The 23,911-nt window shown below is 40.7% G+C and overlaps 1 protein-coding gene across 1 annotated transcript in view; it reads right to left on the bottom strand.

Moving 5' to 3' along the window:
* Positions 1-2,237: 2,237 nt before the first annotated feature.
* The window catches only part of si:ch211-250c4.3 (uncharacterized protein LOC100535981 homolog), a 37,143-nt gene continuing 15,469 nt past the window's right edge, over positions 2,238-23,911 (bottom strand). Inside the window, exons 3-8 of the mRNA XM_041947682.1 lie at positions 15,962-16,123; positions 12,406-12,568; positions 9,346-9,473; positions 8,703-8,824; positions 6,940-7,036; positions 2,238-5,533 (exon numbers count right to left, since the gene is read on the bottom strand). Coding sequence (XP_041803616.1) covers positions 6,940-7,036; positions 8,703-8,824; positions 9,346-9,473; positions 12,406-12,568; positions 15,962-16,123 — 672 coding nt within the window. The 3' untranslated portion in view covers positions 2,238-5,533. The remainder of the gene's footprint in view (positions 5,534-6,939; positions 7,037-8,702; positions 8,825-9,345; positions 9,474-12,405; positions 12,569-15,961; positions 16,124-23,911) is intronic.

Here is a 23,911-nt window from a genome sequence, read left to right as displayed (position 1 = left end):
AGTTCTTTGTTAAGGGAAGATCATGAAGATGGATGTGTCACTTGCCACTGATTTGCTAACAAAACAGAACAACACAAAGCTGCTAAAAAGACAAAATGACTACAGTGTAACAAGATGGCAATTCAGTCTGATTTTCATTTATTACCATTATTTTATAAATAACAACTGTAGTGACTTTGATGTACACAATAGTTTGACTGATTTCAAGTTCCAGCTGCCTTGATGCAGATGTTTAATGAGCTGTATATAAAATCTACAGTATAATGACTACTTGAAAGATGCCATCTCCCCTCAAGACACAGTGTGAGTGACAGACTGTTTATTACTCACTAAACAAACAGAGACGGGACATTCAGTGCAGCTTTTGATAGTGTGTGTCTGACGTGTTGGCTGTAGTCAACAGATGGTGTGTGGTGCCACTCCAAACATAATCGCTCTCTGCTTGTGATCTGTACTGTCATGGGATTTAATGTGTTAAATTATTTTCAATCAAGTCTTATTTGATATATAAAATTTACTCTGTTTTCATTCTTTTTCTCTTCCATTCTTTTCTTTTCGTTCATTTTAAATGTGATCTGTCACAAGTTCTGTAACATTATGGGAAGTGGAAGGCCAAGTCCCACACTAGACTAAACTCAAGATCCACTCATTAGACTTTTTCCACAGCTTTACCCACATCTCACAGTGTTTTCCAGCAGAAGGAGTCGTTGGCTGAATAGTCATCAGTTGGTTTGAGTGCTTTGATTTTTCTCCTGGTTGATGACCTTTGACCTCTTCCCAGTGGATGCTGTGAGTGGCTTTGGTCTGGTCTCTTTCTGGTGTTCAGTGAGTCTCTTGGCCAGGGTCCTTGCTGTTTCACTGATGCAGGATGTCACATGATGTCATGACGATGTCCCGTACCACTCAAGTCTTCCTCTCGGGATCGACCTGCAGTTGTTCAGTTCTACACTTTGTACTCATTGGTGTGTGAGCAACTAAGGCAACAAATTGTGCTGATGAGGACCACAAGATTTAAATACTCAGCAAAGTGGACCCTGAGTTTTGTCAAACTGCTGTCTGCAAGCCTAAGAATGAACGTTCAGGTTCTGGTTAATTACTTAATAACATAATATTTTGTGTTAAATTTGCCTGCTTCCCATGTGATGTGATGCAGAGTGTGCAATAAGCCAGTGGGTGAACACATTTGTTCTTGAATTCCTGTGGAGGTGGATTCTGGCAAACAGTCTGCTCATTGTTTTCCTCCCAGAGTGGAAGAAAAATGTTCAGTCTGTTCAAAGTTGGAATTGTGCCACAGAGGTCTCTGACTGTTGGGTTGGTGAGATATCTGTCATTCCCACAGTATAGAGGGCGGTATAGTTCTGGGAAATGTGATGAAGCAGACAGCAGAACAAATCACTCTTATATATTTTGAGCAGTCACAGTATAGTTATACTGTGATATTCTGTATTCACTGACACAGCAAGAAGTCCAGTCAATACCAGCATCCACAGGCCTGGACAAATAAACACAATTCAGTTATTTCAGAAATCATTTTTATTCATTTAAGCATTTTTAAAAATACATCAATTTGATACCAAATACCATAAAATACACTGGGTTAAAGAATACTCATCAGGATGGAAAAGTAGCAATGAAGAGTAATCAATAATAGTTTTGTGACATGGAGGTATTGGGTCCCTTTTTATCACCATGTTTCAGTGGGCCAATTGTAAAATTCCACCCCGTCTCCAAGAAATGATGTTTATATGCAACTCATTTTCATTCAATTACATTGTGCTGACAAATGTAATTGCTGCCTAGATTATGTTCAAAGTTGAAGCTTCTTTGAGTGTTTTAAGATACCACAGAGGAGGTGGGAGGTGGTCCGGGTGGATGGCTGCACAGAGTGTAGGACTGCGACCAGAATCCAGCGTTCATGTCCTGTCAGCACTGGATTAGATGAACCACTGTGGTTAGATTTAAGCAACAAAAGCACTTTAGTTAAGGTTGGGGAAAGATTGTGACATTGCTTAAATGGTCTTTCCCTAACATTAACCGAGTGCTGTCAGTTTCTGAACGTAACCATAAAGAGCTGGAGCTGCTGTAGTCACTGCGAGTGGAGAGCGCATTGCAAGAATTCCTGTTTTGGTGGAAAGCAAAACATGTTCTAAACTGGTGGCGTCCAGGCCCTAACTGAGGTATCTCAGTTAGGGCCTGGACGCCACCAGTTTAGAACATGTTACAAAGTAAGGGTGTGAAGTTTGAAAACACATAGGTGTTTACCAGGTAAAGAGGGGCTAACAAAAGATGCTGATGCATAATACCAAGTAGCATTATGGGAAATGTAGGTTCTGTTTTTTGACCTTGACCGAAACACACTAGAAGTCTGGATATCTCGGCCTCTACAGCTCATTTTTTTAGGATGATAATAAACACATAAATCAGATATAACTATAGTATATATAGGCACCTTGTGACCTATATATACTATATACTGATATATACTGACTGCGAATGATAGTTATTTCTGGATTCAGTGATATGGACAGCAATTGTTCCCTCCAGTGGTCACAGTGATTAACTACAGCACTACTTTGAACATATATGGCATGATGCATGAGTCAAGATCAAATCACTTCAGTAGGTTTCATAATTTCCATTGCCCTTGAGCAAAGCACTGGCCTCAGTTGGTCCACAGCTGCTGCACTGCCCGCTGCTCCAATAAGGTAAGGTGTCCTCAAGGAGGTCAATGAAATGCCCATTTTTTCGTTGTAGTTACTCACTGTGACCAACAGAGGCCAGTCAAGACTTATCATTACTTTATTTGTACACTGCAGTTTAACTGCAATATCAGCATTTATGTAACACTTTGCATGCATGGGGCTCTCTTAACTGTTATAACTGAGTCATGGAAACTGACACAAACATAAACTTTAAGAAAACTCTTGTTTGAATTAGCAGGAAAAGCAAAGGTATAACCAGTAATGGCTTGGTTCCATGCAGGTGTGTCAGTAAGCTACACAGTAAAGATGGACTAACATGCACAATTGCAAGGCCCTGGAAATGCAATAGAGTGGCACTAACATTAAATATGATATCAGTCCTTGGCAACAACATGGCTACAGTATTCAATTCAAGGTGAAAATATGAATGAATGAATGTATTATTATGTGTTATTAAGATGAACACAGGGTAATTGCATGGCCAATATGAACTTAACCTTTGACCCCTTGTGTGGTTGGCTTTAGCTTTAATCTTTGTATCTAGTGTTTTCGGATGTTTTAAATATGTGCCAAACTTTAAAGAAAGGTGAAAGCTCCATACATGAACAGGTGAAAAAAGCATCCTATAATAATTTCACAATGAATTTCAGTCATTTCATCTTTTTTTCTTCACTGTATTATTACTCCACATGGCACAGGAGCTAATTACAGTATATCACACATACATACGTAAATATCTTCTGTTCATTGAACTTTATTTTTAAAAATAATTTTGAAAACTGCGTACTGCAACATACAACACATATACAGTTGTCTGGCATCCTCTAGATAAACATCTCTAACAATTTACACAACAGTTCAACATACATCCCTTCTTTTACTGACTGATCGGAAAACAGTAAAGACGTTGTTTTTATAGAGTACAATATAGCATAATTCAGAATCCCTTGGTATGAGACCCCAACAATATTGTTGAGGTATTAATACCTATGATAGTGATGTTGTGGTGTTACTTATTTGTTGCTGTGTGGCCTTGTCTGAACTAAGTTTTCCATTATGAAGTTTTTTTCTCTGGTTACTGGAGAGAAAAGGTCATTATTGTTCATTTTATTATTATCTTTTGGTCCCTATCCACAGCGCTCACTATGATCATGGTTTTGTCATTTTTTCCTTGGATTTCCCCAGCAGTGATCTTGCAATCTGTCAAAAATGTGTTTTTTTCTCTAAAACAAGTTGCTGGGAGTTATGACACACATGTCCCTTAAAAGACAACACAACAAAGAGCAGAAACAACCACTTTGCAATATTCTTTTTGTGTCTACGTTGACTTTGCCTCACTGTTCATCAAGAAGTGCAAAGAAATGTCGCCAAGCCCTGAAAAACAGCAAATACCTTCTCCATCGCCAACTACATGTACATATTAAGCTAGTGCAAGCACATAAGTGGACGTCAGTGGTTGCAAATTTACCCTGTGGCTGCTTGTTGCGATTCTGAATGTTTCAACTTTGATCTTATCTGATATGTTTCTGACTTAACCTGTGACCATCAAGCAAAGTGAGTAGAGCAGTGTGGAGGAAAATAACAGAAAGAACCAGAGTTCATTTCATTCAGTTCAAGTTTTGAGAACAATCGATGTGTACATTGCTAGCTATCCATAGCTAATGTCTGTGGTGTCTGCACGTTGGCTGATTGCAGCAAAGAAATACCGACTGCAAAAATACAGACTGAAATACAGATATTATTGTTAGATTAACAGTCTCAGAAAGTTAACCAGCCTCAATTCTGGCATTGAATTAAATGATCCAGCTTTTGTGTGAAAAGCTTTATATGCATTTGCTTTCATCAAATGAGCATATATTTGCAAAAATCAATGGTCAAATATGAAATATACTGTCTTTCTACTGAGTATATGTCAAAAAGAATTACCAAATGACTCATATTATAACACAGCATCACTTTTTTTTTGAATTTGGGTTGTATAACTCATGACTCCTGCATCTTGTCTGGAATTTCAGTGAGGTAACACTGGCACAGAAGATAAATCACAGCACTTAACGTGTCAAACACAAGCTCTGCACGTTATTTAAACATAGCACTTATATAGTGTATGTATAACAAGAGAGCGATGTTTCTCTGCAACCCCCTCTCATCAGAGTTCATGGGCTGGAAATTAGGAAAGTAAATGTCTGTTTGATGGAAGAGCCTCTCTGACATGTTATCTTCAGCTCATCAGCTAACATAATGTATGATCCACACACACTGGACCTCTGTAGGGTTTATATCCAACACTCTTCATACACATTATCTCTGCTTTAACTCCAGTTATGCAATATCACACACACACACTCACACACACACACACTGTACAAAGCAGTCTGACATCATAGAAAATTAAAAGGTATGAAATATGTGTATGTCAGTTGCTTCACATCAGTTGGATTGTTATGGTTTTTGCAGCGTACTCATGGAAACCTACACTAGTGTAAATAGTATCAACAGAGATGTATAATGCAGTTAAATTATGTCACAGTGTAGATCATTTTAGACATATAATAGCCTCGTCTTTCTAATTTCATGAGGACAGTGCTTATATTTTTCATGTACACTACAATATACATTGAATTCGTCTCACATAAACACTCTCAGTCTCCCTTACATGCAGCATCAGCATCCCTCATACAAAAGTCCTCTCCTTTAATCCCCTCAGTTTCTTCTTTCTTCTTAGGTTACCTCGTTTTTCCTCTTCACCGTTTCTTTTTCCAGTCTGGGATCGTCTGTGTGTAACTTCATGATGTCCATCTATTCCTCCCGTGAAACCGTTTGCATCAGATCTGAGGACACAAAGATGCAGGGCATAGTTTAGAAAAGTGCTGTCTCTTCACCTTCATGAGGAACTCAGGCAGACAGTCCAGTAGAGTAGGGTTCATATAGTTGTGGATGAAATCAGGTGTGTGTGAATCAGCATTTGCTTTCAACATCTGCATCCTGTCTCACACAGTATAAACAGAAAGTGTTGTGAGTTAGAGGACGCAGTTACCAAACCTGAACCACGCCTTTGGCATTTATTGTTGTATCAAATATCAGAGGGCTGCCCAGTCAGAAACATTGGCGGTGAGCACTTTGCAGATAAAATGAGCAGTCTGTGTATGATATTCAGTCTTTTGTGTCTATGTTACAATAATACAGTATAATGATACGATAATGTGAATGATGTGAGGATGTAATGAAGAAAATGCTTCGCAGGTGGCATAATGTTTGCCCTAAAGAAATAGCTGGATATCAACATAACATGGAGATTCCTTGTCTATTCTTCACCTGGATTGCACACATCAGGTGAGGCTGATAATGTTTACAGACGCTGTGTAAAACATCAATAAAACAGAATGTGATCATTTGCTAATCCTTTTTGACATATAATCAATTGAAAACAATACAAAGACAATATGTTAAATATTTTCCTCATCAGCTTCATTGATTTTTGTAAATATATGCTTATTCTGAATGTAAGCATTCCACTGTGTTATGCTTACAGTCACGGTACACTTTATTTTCTACACACTGCCATTTGCTGTACATATTCTTTTTTGTGCAATACTTTTTCATTGCTACTGCTGCTATTTTGCTATTTTATTATTATGTATATAATTTTTTACTGCTCGCTATTTTGATATTTTATTATATATAGTTTGTTCTTTATAGTCTTATTTCTCGATTTTTCACTTATTTCACTGTGTGTAATGCTGCTGCTGCACTGCAATTTCCCAGCTTGGGATAAATAAAGTATATCTATCTATGTGTATGCCAGCAACACATTTCAAACAAGTTGGGAAAGGAACAACAAAAGACTGGGAAAGTTGTTAAAGGCTCCAAAAACACCTGTTTGGATCATTCCACAGGTAAACAGGTTGATTGGTAACAGGTGATAGTATCATGATTGGGTATAAAAGGAGCATCCTGGAAAGGCTCAGTTGTTCACAGCGAGGATGGAGCGAGGTTCAACACTTTGTGATCACATGATCATGTGAAGAATGTGACTACATGGGCTGAGGAACACTCTATAAAAGCATTGTGTCTGAGCTTTTTTGGAATCGGGGTTGTACCATACTGCACTGCATACAGACGGATGACAATGAAGTCTCTCTTATCTCACTTATCTTTTGCCCGGTTGTATCTGATGCTACTTACAGCCCTTTAAGTATGACACTGATTAGGATAGATAAAAAGAAGTTTGCTTTACTTATTGTTGCCAGGTGAAGTCCAATGTGCTCTGGTGGCCCAGGGCAATCATGGAGTTCCTGTTTCTGGAAGTCTGTTCTACTGGTCCCAGATCAGGCCTGTATAGAAGAGGAGACAGTTATTAGTGAGAGCTACTGACTTCTTCTACAGTATGCCTCGTGGACTTCTGGGACAGTCCTTCAGTTTGCATCAGGGCAGCTCAGCCTGGGACTTTATTGTCGATTATTCCCACTTTGTCAAAAGTGCTTCAGCGGGCCAGCGTGCATGTCTCAGCAGGAGGGTGGTGTTCTTTCTGATGAATCCTGGACTGCAGCCATATCTCACCAGGCCTCAGCTTAAATCCATGAGGGAATTCTCCTACTCCTCCAGGCATACCTCAGGCTTGACTCTCAAACCCCTTCTGTTCATCTGGGTCTGTGCCAAGCCCCAGTCAGGACAGAGGGAGCGGCTGAATGGCCGGCAGCCCTCCACCTCCCGTCAAATTCCTGCACTGTACAACCTCTCCAATGAAGAAAAGCCACAAGTTCACCCGCACTCAGACCCCTCCTCTCACAGGCAAAAATGAGGCTAATTTGCCAGGAACCTGTCACACTCTTCTCCTTTCCCCAAATTACTGAAGCTGTCACCACTTTTCCACCCCAAAAAATTCCTTTCTTTGCCTTCATGCTGGCTTTTGTTCACTGCAGTCAAATAACTTACATTCCTTCTCTGTGATTTTTCTTTATTTCTTTTTTTTTTCAATAAACAAGGGAAACGAGCACAGCTCTTTTTCAGTGGGTTTGAGCTGGTGCCATGTCGAGGCATCAGCACAAAAACAAAGGACACTAAAGTTTGGGAGTTTGTCCAGAGAGTATGGAGACTGATTGGACATTTTTCAACATGTTATTATTCTGAAAGGATGATTCATTACCACAAAATGATTTCAAGGGGTTGGAAGGGCAATAAGTTAATTCTGTCCTCGTGCGGTCCATTATGTGGCTGGGGACGTCAAAGTTGTCTGTATTTTGAGGAGATGTAGGAATAAAAGCGCAAATAAAAACTGCAGTTTGATTGAGCACTGCAGCCATCGTAGATACTTCTTTTCCCTACTCTCTGCAGTAATTCAGGATTAGCCTCTTGAGCTGTATGTTTTCTTTGGCTAAAAGTTGTCCCACCATTGTAGTATATACTTAAAGTATGTAAGTAAATCACAATTAGTATGTCCAAGATATTGGATATGAAAGATATTATTTCAAATAATGAGCAATTAATTCAAATTCAAGAAAGATGAGATGCTAAAATGCTTCACAGGGATGAAGGGAAACCATCAAAAAACTCTTAACAGGCTGTCAATAATGTCAAACTCTGCTTTTTTATGATATTCTACCTTTCTGCAGGGAATCAGGAGTAATATATCTTTTGTGCCATCATCCCAACACAACTGGCACGAAGTTGGAAGAGTGCTGTCATATTATATCATATAATAGCATTCTGTAGCACTGACATTTCCCATTATTGGATGGAAGCCGCCTAGACCAAACCTGGACAAATAGCTCCAGATCAAAATGAAATAAAAGTGTGTGTGTCGACATGTAACTGAGCATATAGTGTATGAAACTTGTGTGTGTGTGTAGTGTACATTACTTTTCATAAAATAGTGATGCATTTGTAGTTTGGAAAAGTGAGGGTGAAATGGGTTATGTTTTTACTTCGTCAAAGTACATGGTATATACATAACACAATACAATACATAACACAAACAGTAGTGTGTAGTGTGCTCCTCACATGTAGAGCTGTGGGCAGGACATCTTCAGTGAGGTGGAAGTCAGTCCCAGCCTGCTCTGGTTCCTCAACTTAGTTTTCCTCACCAGGTCTTTGACTCGGCCCCATGTGTAGTTTTCACTCATCTGAACACACACACAGAAGAATGACGTTTAATGCACATTGACTTTTAGCTGTGACAAGTGGAATACTGGAATACTTGTGCAGTCTATGTTGATCTACAGCCACTGTGTCAAATAGACATTAACTGTAAGCCAGCTAGCAACACATGCACCGGCTGTGTCTGTGGGAGGGTATCTGTGCCTCAGCCTCTGACTGAACTCAGAACACACCAGGAACTCAAGGTTCTCTCTGGTTTATCCTAAGGATCGTGGTTCTGCCTGGATTATGGATCGTACCATGGCCCTGCTTGACACCAACTGCAACTTTCATTATTATTATTAGTCATATTCCTAAGATCATTAAATACTTATAAGGCAAACTATATACTTAAACTAGCTGTTCAAACTGAATGCTGGTGTCAGCTTCCTCAGTACTGTCAGTACTTTGTTCTGTTTTTACATGAAAAGGTCCAGAGCTAAACAAAACCAAGACACTACTGAATAGAATGCTTGCAGTGGACCTATAACATGTGCACATGACTCACCCTGCGCTGGGGGGTGGCGAGCCCTTCGTTGCTGTCCCCGAGGAAGTGGACCTCCCCCTCCGTGTAACTCCTTCGGTTCAGTTCTCTCCTTCTCAGTGGGACCTGTGTCAAACCCTCACTGCTCATGTCTGAAACACAAATCACAAACAAGACGCAGTTACAGTGCGAGCATGGGAGAGTTGGCTTGGGTGAGCATGAGTGAAATCAGCATTCATAGGGTCCAATGTGTGCTTTTGTAAGGCAGTTCATTCTGTTTACAATTAATTCAAAGTGCACTTTACTGCCTCTTGGAGCCCCACAGTCACAGGAGGCCCCTGCAGGAGCAAACTCCTCTGTTCATTTGCTGTCAGACTGTACGTGTAAGTACTAAAAAGTGTCTTATATATTGCATACTTTTTTGTATTTGCCATATCATCACCTTATGAAGTTGTTATTTGTTAACATGTTGGCAAAGAACGACCTGTGCACACAATGAGCAACATGTGTCCAACCCAGTGTCCTCAAAAGTACATTTATATACATTTATATTATGCAAAGGCCTGAAGGACGTGGCCAGGGTGGATGGTAGGAGTACAAATCACAGGAATTTGACACTAGAGACCTACAGCCTGTGTGTGGTTATGCTTAGGTTAGGAAAAAGATGGTTGTATTGATTGAATATTACATATAAAAGCATGACTCGTGTAACCATCACCATTTTCCACCATTTCTTACCCATAATCAACTGCTTTCAAATCAGTAAATATGTATAAATGTTGCCACGAGTGGATACTGTAGGTAAGCAATCAAAGCACGCTGTCAGTGCACATTTTGCTGATGCATTCAGGATTTTGCAAATTGAACATGCATTAATCAAAAACACATATTGTTGGGAAAAACATGAGCGTCACATTTCTTTTAAAATGAATTTACTTTCCATTCTCTGTGTCCCTCACAAAGGCTCTGTAGCAGTTAAAGGCCATGTTCATCATCTAGTGTCTAGCTTTGTCTGCTGTCTGGTGCTGGGTAAGTAGTGCACAGTGGCTTTATCAGAGCTTTTTTTCCCAAAGACAGCTTCCTGCACTCTCTGCAAAAGAAATCTACCCCCGGGTATAAATGAAGTAACCTTGAACCTTGCCTGCTGGTGATTGAAACAATGGTGATGAGGCCCTCATTTCTAAACCTAGGTGCAAAAAAGGCTTGACCTGGTCCTTTCTGTAAGTATCTCTACACAGCCAGTTTCAGTCAAGCAGCACATACTTGCTGTAAATGGTCAATGTCAAAAATATCTTTTCATTTGTAGTGTTTAAAGCTGTTCTTTGCACATTTTCTCTATATAAGTCTGGTTTGTGAGGTAAAGTGTGTTCACATGTTGGAAACCTTTGGCTGTTTGCATATTGAGAAAGGGGTGATGGCTGTTATTGCATGGTGATGGAAATCAGCACAGAACTGTTTTTTTGCCTCCCACTCCCCACTTCTCCCACATTCCATTTAAACACACCTCCCCTTATCACATGGACTCACACTCTCTACTGATCATGGCACTCTGCTGGAGAAGGAAACCCCCAAGCTGGGGCTAAAGCATTATCTCATGTTTTTCTAAGTACATGACAGTCAGTCAACACAAACTACGACATAAAATCCAACACAAATAGAACAGAACACTTTGAATCGTGTTTTTTTACTGTCTCTAACTAATGAGTTCCTCCCCTTGTTCCTGTGTAAAGACTCCTATCAATTTGTGACAACAAAGCTTTACCTCAAAGTTCAAAATTTAACATTGGCCCAGGCAGAGCTATGCAAGTCATTGCACCTAATTCAGGCCCCCCATCTTTCCTAACGTCTTTCAGATCCAGTTTCCTGCCCGTCAGAGGAAGAACCAAGGCATTCCACAGTTCACAGGACATAATGTGTTCCCCTCGTGAGCAGGATGCCAGGAATTCCACTCATGTCCCCCTAAAGTTATAATTTCATCTTCTCTGCGGGACCACCGAGCCATCACCACCACCTCCTCAGGCAACGTGAGCCACTCCGAAAACACGAACAGTCATGATAACATCTGAGATGACTGTATTCCCAAACGACCAACATAACCTGGAGCTTGTGCCTGATGACAAGGTAAACACAGAGACAGAAAAACACGAGGGGCTGCTCCAGCATCAGGTCGTGAAACTTAAGTCCTAGTTAAGCTTTTGAATAACATAATTATTAGATCCATTTCAGGAACATATCAGACAAACACTGAAATTAAAACATTAATATGTGGCTGTGCTCGTGCATGTTGACACATCCCACCCGAGCAGGTTATTAAGTGCTGATCCTGCCAGTAATTAAATGCTAAAGGTTAATAAGGAATGGTTTCAGTAACCTATAGGGCAGTCAGCTGACTCACAGCACAGGGTGCAGTATGTCCCAGAGAAACAGAGTCCTGAACTCTTATAGAGGCAACAAACTGCTCTTCACTGTCAGTCTGGCACTCATCCCTCAGGTTTCTAGTACTGCTTGTTAATTGGTTCTTACTCCCTCAGACGCGCCAACTTCCATCATTTCTAGCAGTTTTGGTAACACTGTACACACCAAAGCAATTGCATGGCAATATGGCTAAAACACAAACCAAGCATTCCAGCTCCTCTGCCTTCTCGAGTTTGTTCAGTTTATTTTTTTACTTAGAGTGTTTGCTCTGCCTCAGGTGATTTTTTGTTTCCCATTTCAGCTATTTACTGTTTACCAATACAAAGTAATTATCAACAGAAATCATGGCCAAAACATGCTTTCACCTTATTTGACTTTTTGATTCGATATATCACACATGTCTACTAAATGGACCCACACCGTCTGATGAATCTTTGGCAGGTAGTCTGGATTTGTAGGGTGAAATCTGTGCCATCAAGCACATTTGGGCATGTGTTCCTCACATGCTGTGTGCAAAGAATAGACGTTGGCTTGAGATACATGTCCTCACTGAACCCCCCCCCCCCAAAAAAAAGAAAGAAAATGCCATATTTGTTAAAGGAGGGGGAATCAGCTTAATCAACTCAACTCAACTCCTGTTGAACAAAACAAAATATGTGTTAGCATTACTTCTCCTGGTTGATGAGAGTGCCCGCCGGGTTACCTCCGGGATGGTGGACAGGTCAGAGAGGGTTCCACTGGGTGACAAAAACTCACTCCTGGAGTGTCTCTTCTGAACATCCTGGAAGGCCAGGCTGCTTGCACCACAGCTGCAGTGCTGCAGGAAAAAGTCCTGTTCAGACAGATGTGAGACAACAGCCCAATTAATACTGGACACTCAAGTGGTCAGAGGTAAGAATCAGAAATGGCCTGCTAACTAAAGATGGGGGTTAACCTGTGAAGGAGCAGACACTAGCTACGTTTCCATTGCCCCTAGAATTGCACAAATCCTAAATATCGCAATAAAAAACGGTAATGGAAACAATTAAATTTCGAAAATCCTCTCAAATATCGCAAAAACATTTTTACGCTCTCATGAGGTCGTTTTTCAGACGTGTCGATATTTAGGTGTATCGCAAAAGTGTAATGGAAACACTTTTTTCGCATTTACACTTCCCCGAGGTCAGCGGACTCCCCGTTTCGGGCCGGCCGCATGCAGTCAGATATAACGTCTTGTCAATTTTGTAGTGTTTGTATGTTTTCTGGATCTCAATAAGTAGCAGACAAAAACACTCCAGCTGTTCCAGCTGTCACGCTGGCTGATCTGTTAAAGACAATCTGACAGCTGTGATCTCGTCCTGTGTCACTTTGCAAAATCTAATCATTCCGTTTTCATTAATCGTGAGATGAACTTGTGATGAGTGTGTGCACCTCAGCTATGTGGGAGACACGCATGCACGCCATTAATTTTAATATTTATGCTGATAGAAAGTGTGTTCAAAGGACACTTCAGTGATTCACAGTCCTGTATTCTGCTGCTGCTCCGCCGGCGCGAGCTGACGCTGTCAGAGCGAGCTGACGCTGTCAGAGGAGCCTCGCGTAATAACAAAGTGATCAATAATAGGCCATTAAAATCAGTGATCACTCTAAGTCGACAGATAATTTCTTTATTTCACCTTCAGCATGTGCTTTTTAATTGTAGGGCTTTGTGTTAAGTTTTACTGACGCACAGCACGCACACACATCTCACGGGACATCCGAGAACTTACGAGAATTTCGACTGGTGCACAAAACACTGTTCAATGGAAACACCTGCAAGTCGCATTCGAACTTTGCCAAAATTTCAGAAATATCGCTTTTATTTTGAGAACAACTGTAATGGAAACGCAGCTACTGATAGCATCTTGACTTTGCGTGTAGTTTTGACTTGCCTTGTCTTTGTCTTTTTAAGCAGTTTAACCTCGTGAATCTAACCTGTGCCATTTTGTGTTAGCTGTGCAAAGGAGGAAGTGGGACGGAGTCTCAACAGCATTTGTACCTTGAAATAAGGTGGATCTAATCGGAAAAACAAAAAAACTAAAATAGCTTGTGGGTATTAGTTGCTTGATAACAGCTAAAAAGGGAAAAAAATCGAAAAAAAGCTAAAAATCGAAGATAAATGGGGATGATAAATGAAAATTATAACCTAATAGCGGCGTTCAGAAAGCTACTTTGAAGCTGTAGCCAGTGACTCCACAAGTTGCTCCTCGCCGGAAGAAGCTAAGCTAAGTTTGCATCAAGCTACACGACAAATGCCTCTTACAGTACATTAAAGCTCTTTAACTTACTCTTTCTTAATGTAATAATAATAATAATAATGCACTCATTTTATTCATAAATCAGTGTTTGATAATGGTTTCAAAGATGTTTTTTTCTTCAAGAGAAAATAAACAGGAGTGTTAGCAATGGTAGCGCAGAGGAAAAATAACTATGCTTAACTGCTGGTGAATCTAATCTAAAATTTAATTTAAACCAATTTAAACTAATAGCATTGCTAGATGTAATGACACTACTCCCCAACAATGACATATGATATTAATTTTAAGAAATTAACTCAGCACTTGTAGTACTTTAATACCAAAACAGCTGCCACGAGCTAACTTGTCTATCTAACATTGTCGGTGTTCCTCCCTCACCGACTGGACTACCTACAGCAACCTCGAACTGTTGTTGTAGTATTAAATTCCTCGTTTATGCAGACATCTAAAATCAAATGGATATAAACAAAGTGAAATACTAATGATGCCTATTACCTTTACTGTTACTTTGTTTCTGAATAAGTACAATAAATGTTCCAGATATTCTAATACTGTATTAACATTATCTTTGTTCAGTGTGTGTCAGTTGGCCTGTACTGTTCATTCTGTAACTCTCGTACCTGAGAAAAACAAAGAACAATAGAAACGATCATTCCAGAGTGTCAGCAAATTGAGGTTCACATCCGTCCATGCTGACTGAAAGGGAACTACAGTATGATATCATTTCCAGCCTACAACAGCAGCGTCACATGGTAGAGATTAAAGCAAAGGAAGAGACATCTCTTTTCCTGCTCTGCTGAATGAAATGATGTTTGTACAATAACCTTGCCCCCCCAAACCCCCCCAAACCCGCTCTAAAAAGAAAAAAAACAGACTGTATGTGAGTACAGACACACACACCTCCAGCACAGTTTCATCCTGCAGCCCAGCTGGCTCATTATACAAAGTCATTTACTGATTTCACTGTTTTCCCTGCACTGAAGTTACCTTTCACCTACTGTGGAGGAAAGGTTCAAATGGGCCTCTGGAACAACACATCTGAGTGTTCATCAGCCTACACACACACATTTCCCTCTCTCAGCCTTATTACACAACCACTGGTCATTCATATTCTTAGAGAGAGGTGGGGGTAGATGAGGACGCGGCGCAGCCAGGCCTCATCATTTTCATTTTTATTAAACCTCTAGATATTGACAAAACTTTACACAGGTTTTACCAATTCAGGCCTGCACATGCAACCTCAGTATTTTCACTGTAACACCTGTTCAATGGTTGCTTTTATTCATTCATAATGGTCCCAGAAATTGAGCATCAAGCTAACATATGTTGGTTTAGTAACTACGAGGCACTCGGTTGTGCTTTCTGTGTGGAGCCAAGCACACTGCCTTGCCAACCAAACTCTACAGAAGACATAACCTGGCTACTTCATAGTCTCCCACCTCGACCTTTTTGCCGAGGGGCAGAGTGGGAAATACGTTGGCTTGAATGTCTCACTCTGTGCTTGGTGCAGTGTCTGTGCATGGGGGTATCATCTGGTTTGGATTTCTAGCTTGAAGGCCTGGGTTTAGGCTGTAGGACCCCCAGAAATCTTAATGGATGTAACTCCGGTCCTATGAGTGTATGTGTAGCTCTCTGACTACTCAGCTGGCTCCTGTTCTATTCCCATTGTTCAAATGAGAAATTAACAGTGGGTGCACTGGAGTTTTATAGTGTGTGGTTGTTACCTTCTGATTCAGCGGTGAGTGCAAAGAGCCTTGATTGGGTAAACCAATACAGAGTTACATCTAGTAACTACTTTTTAACTGTTGTAGCTAATGCTAGTAGATATCAAGCTATGTATCACAGCAATGATAACAAAAGGCCATATCAGGAGTAGGTTACATTTAAAGCTGGTGGACAACACCCTGAGAAAATATCTTTCCAAAGTAAGTAAAAGAATCGTCACACACCTCTTTGGTCTTTGTCACCCTGCTGTCCTTCTGGAGGCTGCATATCTGCCTCTGAAGCCGCAGGTTGGTCTCCTGCAGCTGGCCAATCTTTTCAATGAGTTGGCAGATGTGCTCCAGGTAACCCAGGCCTGAACCCAAAGGGCTGGAACTCAGCTGCTGTGCCTGGACAAACAGTAGTGGTGCAGGTTAACAAAGGTACCAGGAGTAAGCTAGGAGAAAAATAATTCATTTCTCTTGGTCTCGTATTTAGGCATACAGTCAATTTTTATCGTATTCATGCCCAACATAAGGGTTGATTCACCCCATACATCATCTTAAGATTGTTTTGTTCATCAACTTGTTAGGATGAAAACACTTCTGAGATCATCATGCAACAAAATCTCCACTCCACACACACTGATATGGGGGAATTTCAAATGGCTACCAGCTCTGTAAGTGGCAGAAAGCCCTACCAACATACACCAGACCAATTAAAACCAGGAGAAACTGATGTACTATAGGCCTTTGTTTTGTAGCCTTTCCAATTCATTTTGAAAAGGGGAGCCAAGGAGGGGGACAGACCCAAGCCAGGGTGATACTGACTATGGCATTTCAGAGTGACCTCTTTCTGTATACCTACTACTGTCCAGAAATGAACAAACAATTCTTCATACTAGCTCTGCACTGGTATGTACTGTCTCCAGAAATTAGCCATATCATTACATTCTAAGTGGAACTCTAACAGAGGCTCTTGCATTCTTGTGTCTTGGCTTTTATACAGAATTTTACCCAAGTAACTGCCACTCATATGAATGGCAGCATTACAAACTTGGACAGTGTTACAAACTCAGTTACCTGCTTAAAGCATTAAGCAGTGAGAGTGGAAACTGATTGATAGATGTTTTCCCCTCAGGGCTCACCATTACTGTATGAGACCATTCAGTACTACAAACCTGTATACTCAGTTAGGCTCCACTAATAGCAGCTGTTGTGCATACAGTACAATACAGTCAGAGCCCTTGAGACTTTCCATACATGCAGGACTGCAGCCTGGAGGCCAAAGAGACTGCTTGGAGGTTTTGGGGCTTCCTACATTCCATCATGTACCAGAGTCAGACAGTAGACTGCTTGTTAGCCTTTGAACACTGCTGCCTGCAGACTTTGTCAAGACCATCTACAATATTGTTTTCTGTGTGAACTATCTGGGACTGTCTCCCATGCAGTGGATAACACATTCTCACATGGCTTTTGGTGGTTTAGCGTAGGGTTGAAAGCAAACCAGACTGTCCCAGCTTTCACCAAGATTGTGTCTTTATCTGTCAATAATAGCCTATGCCATCAAAATAATCTGAAACATGTTGGCTAGTTCTACACGTCTAGGCTAAAACTATTTTCAAAAGTGACGTCACTAAAGAGATGGCAGAACCCAACAATTATTTTCTTTACCCGTAAGATCCTGTGATCCCCCTAGCTATTTATAAAAGTTTGCATTCAAATAAAATGTATGTTTTAAAAAAAATACAATTTGTAAGCATCAGAAAATATATGTTGGAAGTACATGTAACCTTCACTCGGTTTGACTTGACTGACCAGTTGCATCTTTCAAGGTGACATAAACTAGATGTGACATCCTGTGGTTTAACAGCTGGTCTGTGGCCAGTAGTAGAAAAAATTTAAACATGAGGTGTGGTTAAAAAAATAGTTTGACCTGCCTACAGCAGAAAAAGCTAGATAGATGGGGGTCAGTTAAACTGCTCCCCATAGTTTAATCATTGGATCATTTAAACTTTAACGTTTATGTTTTAATGCAACAAGGCATGAAATGACTGTGAAATTCAGCACACTGACACATTGTTTATGGTCGTATGGTCCTATTTTATGGCTTCTAAAATCACTTTCACTAGTGAGACGCACAAACTGCCTCTGTAAAAGCACTCCACGGCTACTGGATGCTTGTGTCTCAATAAATTCATGTTTACATCATCCAATAGGAATGAAGACGATGGTTGGATGGTGCTCTTCATCAGGGTTGCATAATCACAAAGCAGAGCCTGCTTGTATGTGGTTTTGACTGATTGTGAGATGTCTTTTTTACGTATTGTAACATAGCTAACGCATTTGAGTTATGCTAACACCACAGATAGGACTTTGCAACATATACTGATACTAAGAGGACAAAAATCATAGTTTGGATTCAGGTGGGAAAAAAAATGTATTTTCTCAGATGGGTGTTGCAAAGTCACTTCTGTTGTGTTGTGTTAGTGTGTCTGCTCGCCCAGGAGGCGCAGATGTTCATGTTTTTCAGCTACACGAAAAAAGGAAATTTTGAGCAAATGTTTATCAAATCACCAACATTCCTAAAAGGGTCCCAACAAAAGCAGGATGTGAGCTCAGGTCGGGGTCTTTCCCCTCTTTTCCATGCTGCTGACGCTGGAACTCCAGTCAGGCAACTGGGGGCTGTGATGGAAACACTGGCCAAACAATGGGTCAGCAGCCACAGCAGGCAGGAGGGCTGACATCACACGTTTCCTCTGATGGACAAACCCTCTGTAGCTCACACAGACTCTCAACCATGAACAGACTCCCACACGGCACTGAATGGAGGTCTGTTTTTACTGTCCTGAACTTTCTTTCACACTTTCACTGTGTCACAATCTGACTTTGACCATGAGCAGATATATCGTACTAAAGCTGCACTAATCAATATTTATACAATAACAATGGGTGAAATTACTGTGTGTAAGGTGGAAGGGGTCATTTGTAGTGAAAACCCCATTTATCACCCACCCCTGCAGTGTGAGATATGTTTATGGGTTGTTCGGCTGCCACCAAAGTGGGTGAAAATTAATGCATCTCTAAATTTTAACGTTCAAGGACTGACAAAAGTGCAGTGTAAACAATCATATCAAAGGCTGCAGTGTATGAAACAGATCTAGTTTACAGTAAAATACCAAATGGATTGTTGAAGTGATAATGATGTTTGACCCATTGAGTCATTTTTTGCTGGAATTTCAAACCATTTATTTACAGCCCTTTGCCATGGTGACTAGCTGTCTTAACAAGACATGCTAGACTACATTAGACTTGTTTTCAGAAGTAGTTTATGGACAGCTACTCATCATGCTGCATGCCAGTGGTACTATACTTCGTGTGAGACAGTTTTCTTATTTTCATTTTCAGGTTTTAAATAATGTTTCAAGGGTCTTTTGCAATGAATATATAGTTGAGAATTACCCACCGGGGTTTCCATCATGCTTTGGGTGACGTTGATATAAACTTTATTGTTGGCATAGAGTCGGACCTGTAAGATCTAAGGTCTAGATACATTAGTTACTATCAGGACCTGCTTGTAACTGTAATCATGGATGTTCAGACCAAAATCAGCTGCATTGCTTTTGATAATGAAAGAATGTCAACATAAATATGAGAAGAAGAGATCTTAAGTTATAAGCTTGTTAGAAGTTATGGCGGACATCAGTAATTCTGCACTGCTTGAGCTATGATATCTAGATGCACACGTGGAGTTTTTGACAAAAAATCACCAATGAGGTTTAACGGATAATGTGATATTTAGGAGGTGGACTTCGTCATCTGTTGACTCCCCAGAGCCTCTTTACTGCATCCAGGCTGCCAGACCTCTGGCATTTTTTGGTGGCTCATTAAGATAAAGAAGGGTATCCCTTCCAGGAGATGACGCTCACTTCCTCGTGAGTAGTTGCTGATGACGGGGGAGGGTCCGTAATCAGATGCTGTTGTGGCTGTGACAGTCCTGGGGCTGATCTTATCCACAGCCCCCACAGAGACCACTGAGTGATCCACAGCCCGGAAGACAGAATGGGATTCAGGAATGCCCCCTTCTGCATACACAGACCCATTTTAAAACAGGCAAGCATGAGCACTTCCTGAGCTTCCTCTGTTCCAGTGAATCAAGTGGCAAAAATGTCTCACACATGGAACTGACTAAGGTGACAAGGATATGCAAAGCTACACATCTGACATGAGAAATAAAGCAAGTTTGGATAATGCTGGAGGTACACAAGAAGTGAACAGTGTGCCGGCATGAAAGAATTGATCCGGTGTTGCCAGAGGTGAACAGTAGTGGCTGACATCAGATCAGGAATCCTATATGTCCCACTTGTCTTAGGAGGAGGATAAATGAAACCTTGTGAGTGGAAGGGAGCCAGCAGCAATTTATCCTTTATGTAATTTCATCTGTGGGTCATTTATATGCTGCAGCTAACCCTACAGCCATGTTCTGTGAAGCTGTACAGTTGTGCTTTTAGCTAATTGCTGATGTCTACATGTTGACAGTGATAATACTGACATGCTGATGTTAAGCTGGTAAAGTCCAGGTCTCGGCTGGAGCAGGTTAAGCAAAGTAGCCAAGACATCCTTGAGCCGGCCTGCTAGTTGCACTCGATGTAAATGCAGGGATCGCTGAAAGCAGCAGGATTCATCCTCTGGAAACCTCAAATGTCTGTATGAAATTTTACGATATTTGCTGTTTCATTCTGAACCAGGATGGTGGACGGAGCAGCTCATAAAATCACAACCAGAATGTAAAAAACTGTGCTGGAACCACACAGTCTTGTTTTGATTTGACTCTGTATGGCAGCATACAGTGAGAAAGAATAATATTTACTGTGGTGGTTACTACAACTGGCCTACTTATGATTTTTGTGAAAAATTGGGCAATAGCTGGTTTTATGATTCATTTTCCCTCTTTCACATTTTAAATAAGAGCATGATAAAATAGTTATATCCCAGATGACTGTGGAAACTGAGGCCTTCCTTCTCTAGCCCTCACTTGTCGATGTTTCCATTATCTTTGCTGCATCCAAATGAATTTCCTCAACATGACAGTGTTGGAAAGGAATGAAGCACCAGATGTGTGCGGAGCATCCAGACAGGGAGAAGGGTACGGCAGATCACGTACGCTGCTTCTCACAGCCAGACACCAGCCTTTTCAACACACAGATAGTGTTGTTCACTCACTTCTCTGCAGTATATCTTTCAAAGCACTAAGGCAGGAACTGGACAGGATGTGCTGGACCTCTTCGTCTGTCCAGTGTTAGTTTTGGCACCTGATTTTATTTGGCTTTAGTATAAAGTACAGGTAACATAAAGTTGCATTATGGGAATATTTTGATATTTCAAACTGATAATCTGGACGCTCAAGTGAAATAGTGCACTTTACAGCAAACAGGGAATGACACGGATCTAGTTTAGCTTGACATTAGCAGCTGAAAGGTAACAGTATGAAATAAACGCATTTGTTTGGCACATGTCTTGGAAGATTTAAAGGAAAACCACATTTTTTTCAAGTCTGTCTTGATACAATACTCACGTGTACACTGAAAGAAATTTTGCTTGTTATTATTGTTCCTTCTGGCCATACGGGCCATCAAGAGGTCAAGAGGTTTCTTAATGTGATTTCATTATTAGAGATAATGAAATACTTAAAATACATGCCAACGTTCAGACCGTATAAGTGTTCCCTTAGACGGCTGCCAGCGACCATTAATCCCACAGGCATCTCTACGAATAACCAACAATCCTAAAAATATTAAAGATAGCCAACTGAAAGTAGCATTAACATTGAAATAAATGTAATGATTCTTTTTATAAATGTGTGCTGCCCCTTATGCTTTCATGGTATGTTCCAGCTGTCTTGTTGTCACTTATCGTCTAACTTTCAGTTGGATTGTTCATGAATTTAGTCCATAAACCTGTTTCCTTTTTTTTTAGTTTATTTAATCCATTTTATTTTATCAGGTCTTTGCAGGGACTTGAAATCTTTGCTGATGTGATAACAACCCTGACCTGGCAGGAGGACATCTGAGCTGTTCTCACTTCTGCTGTATGGATGACGAATCCAAGTAAGACAGAAACATCCAGGGTTTTTTAAATTCATTTTACACTCACACTGATGAGGGTATTCTTTGAGTATTCTTTGAAAACAGATATGAAGTTTGAAATCAGACATGCAGCTGAACAGGTCCATATGATTGCTGTTGATGTTGGAAATAAGACAGCTGTCATTCATAGTACATCTGCAAAATCTGGACCTTAAGACTTGCACAGATTATAGAATCCATACTTGTAGCATTAATGACGGCCAGATGAACAAAACAGGGTAAACGCAGAGAAAGTTCAATGTTCAAGTCAAGAAAATCCCCCTGCTGCCGACACCAGTCCCATTTGGTTGGGAAAGAAATTACATTATTAGATGTGGTGAAAAGTAGTGATGGTGATGGTGGGGGTGACACCACCTTACTGCCTGTCAGCAATGTACTGATCCAGCATGCTGGGCCCCTAAAAGTCTCTGCCACACTCCATTTCCTCACAGGGGCCCCACGGTCCTATCAAAGAGACTTTCTCTGGGTAAATATGTGAGTAATTTGAGATATTTGACACCTATCTGATGCGTCCAGGTAGGCCGCCAAGCAACACAGGGGGGTCCAGATGAGAGAGGGGCCGGCAGTCAGCGACAGTATCGCTGGAAAAATCTCCAGTCCCTCTGCACAGATGAACAGGTGCTGCGTGACATGCGGCCCCATGAAAAAGCTGCCGCGCACTGTAACACATGCCCCCCCCCCCCCCGAGTTACTGCCTCCGAGTGCGAGCAGGCTCTCAGGTTGTGGTTTGCCTAATGTGCCAGCAATAATAAAAGCCTTGTCTTCAGAAAGGCCTACGAGCTTAATATTGTTCAGAGAGGTCTTTGAGGAAGAGACGAGAAGAACGTTCTTGAATATGTGTGACTCTGAGTGTGAGCTGTTTGAATTATTTGTTGTCTGGAGACATAGATTTATCATTGTTGGAGTGGACAATATATTTGTTTTTGGTTTTCAAAGTGAAGGTTTTTGGTCGGCAGATTATTCAGTAAAAGATTCTTTACCTTTGCCTTGATGGGAATGATTTTTAACCTTGCTGATATTGCAGGGTGGTCCAATCAGTCCACCACTTTGGTCCAGACTGAAATATCTCAGCAACTTTTGGAACGGCTTGCAATAAAAATGTGTTCAGACATGACTGTTCACCAGAGGACGAATCCTCCTGATTTTTGTGAACCTGTTGTTTTTCCTCTTGTGCATCTATAAGGTCTGATATTTTGGGCTAAGAAGGAACTGTCTGAACACTACGAGATGGATTACCATGACATTTAGTATAGATCTTCATGATCCCTGCTAGCTGAATTGTAGTAACTGATCCCTTTACTTTTTTGTGTCATCATTAGGTCATAATTTGGATTTGTCCAACTTTAGGTTATGACAAAATACATGCAAAATTAATGACATTATCATGAGGCTCAGCTCTTCTTTGTGTTTAGTGCTACTTTTCCAATGCAAGCATACTAACACACACAACGAGGATGGTAAAAATTACATGGAATGAACATAAGCCTGTTAGCAGTGTCATTGTGAGCATGTTAGCATGCTGATGCTAGCATTCAGATCAAAGATATATATCTTATATAGGTTGCTTTTAATACTTTTTTAGTATCTCAAACCAATAAAAATGTTGACAGAAATTTTACTAATACGAATACTACGTCACTATTTCAAACTATTTCTTTTGGAAATGAAGATTTTGAAGATGTTAAAAGGTGATTTAAACCTTCTGTTAGTATGTTTTCCACAATTTGTCCCTCTCCAGTCTAAAACAACAGAGGGCATTCAGGCTGTATCAGATTCTCACTCTAATAGCTGCCGGTAATGAAAGAGAGGTTCAAGGCCTGACTGTGCTGTATGTCTGTGTTTTCAGGAACATCAAACAGGTGATTATGACTTTGCAGCTTTCACAGCTGTCAGGTGCTCTCTCTGCAGAGCTCACTGGATGTGAACAAGAAAACCACTCTTTTTTTCTTGTAACATGAATGAAACATTCCCCTGCAGACCCTTATGAATGAGTACAGCTGCTTTTTTCATGTCCCTCGCACAGGAAGAGGTCAAAGCACAGGTACACCTTCAG

The sequence above is a fragment of the Chelmon rostratus genome, chromosome 11 (assembly GCF_017976325.1).
Source record: "Chelmon rostratus isolate fCheRos1 chromosome 11, fCheRos1.pri, whole genome shotgun sequence".
NCBI classification, from domain to species: domain Eukaryota; kingdom Metazoa; phylum Chordata; class Actinopteri; order Chaetodontiformes; family Chaetodontidae; genus Chelmon; species Chelmon rostratus.
This window is presented reverse-complemented; position numbering and strand designations above follow the sequence as displayed.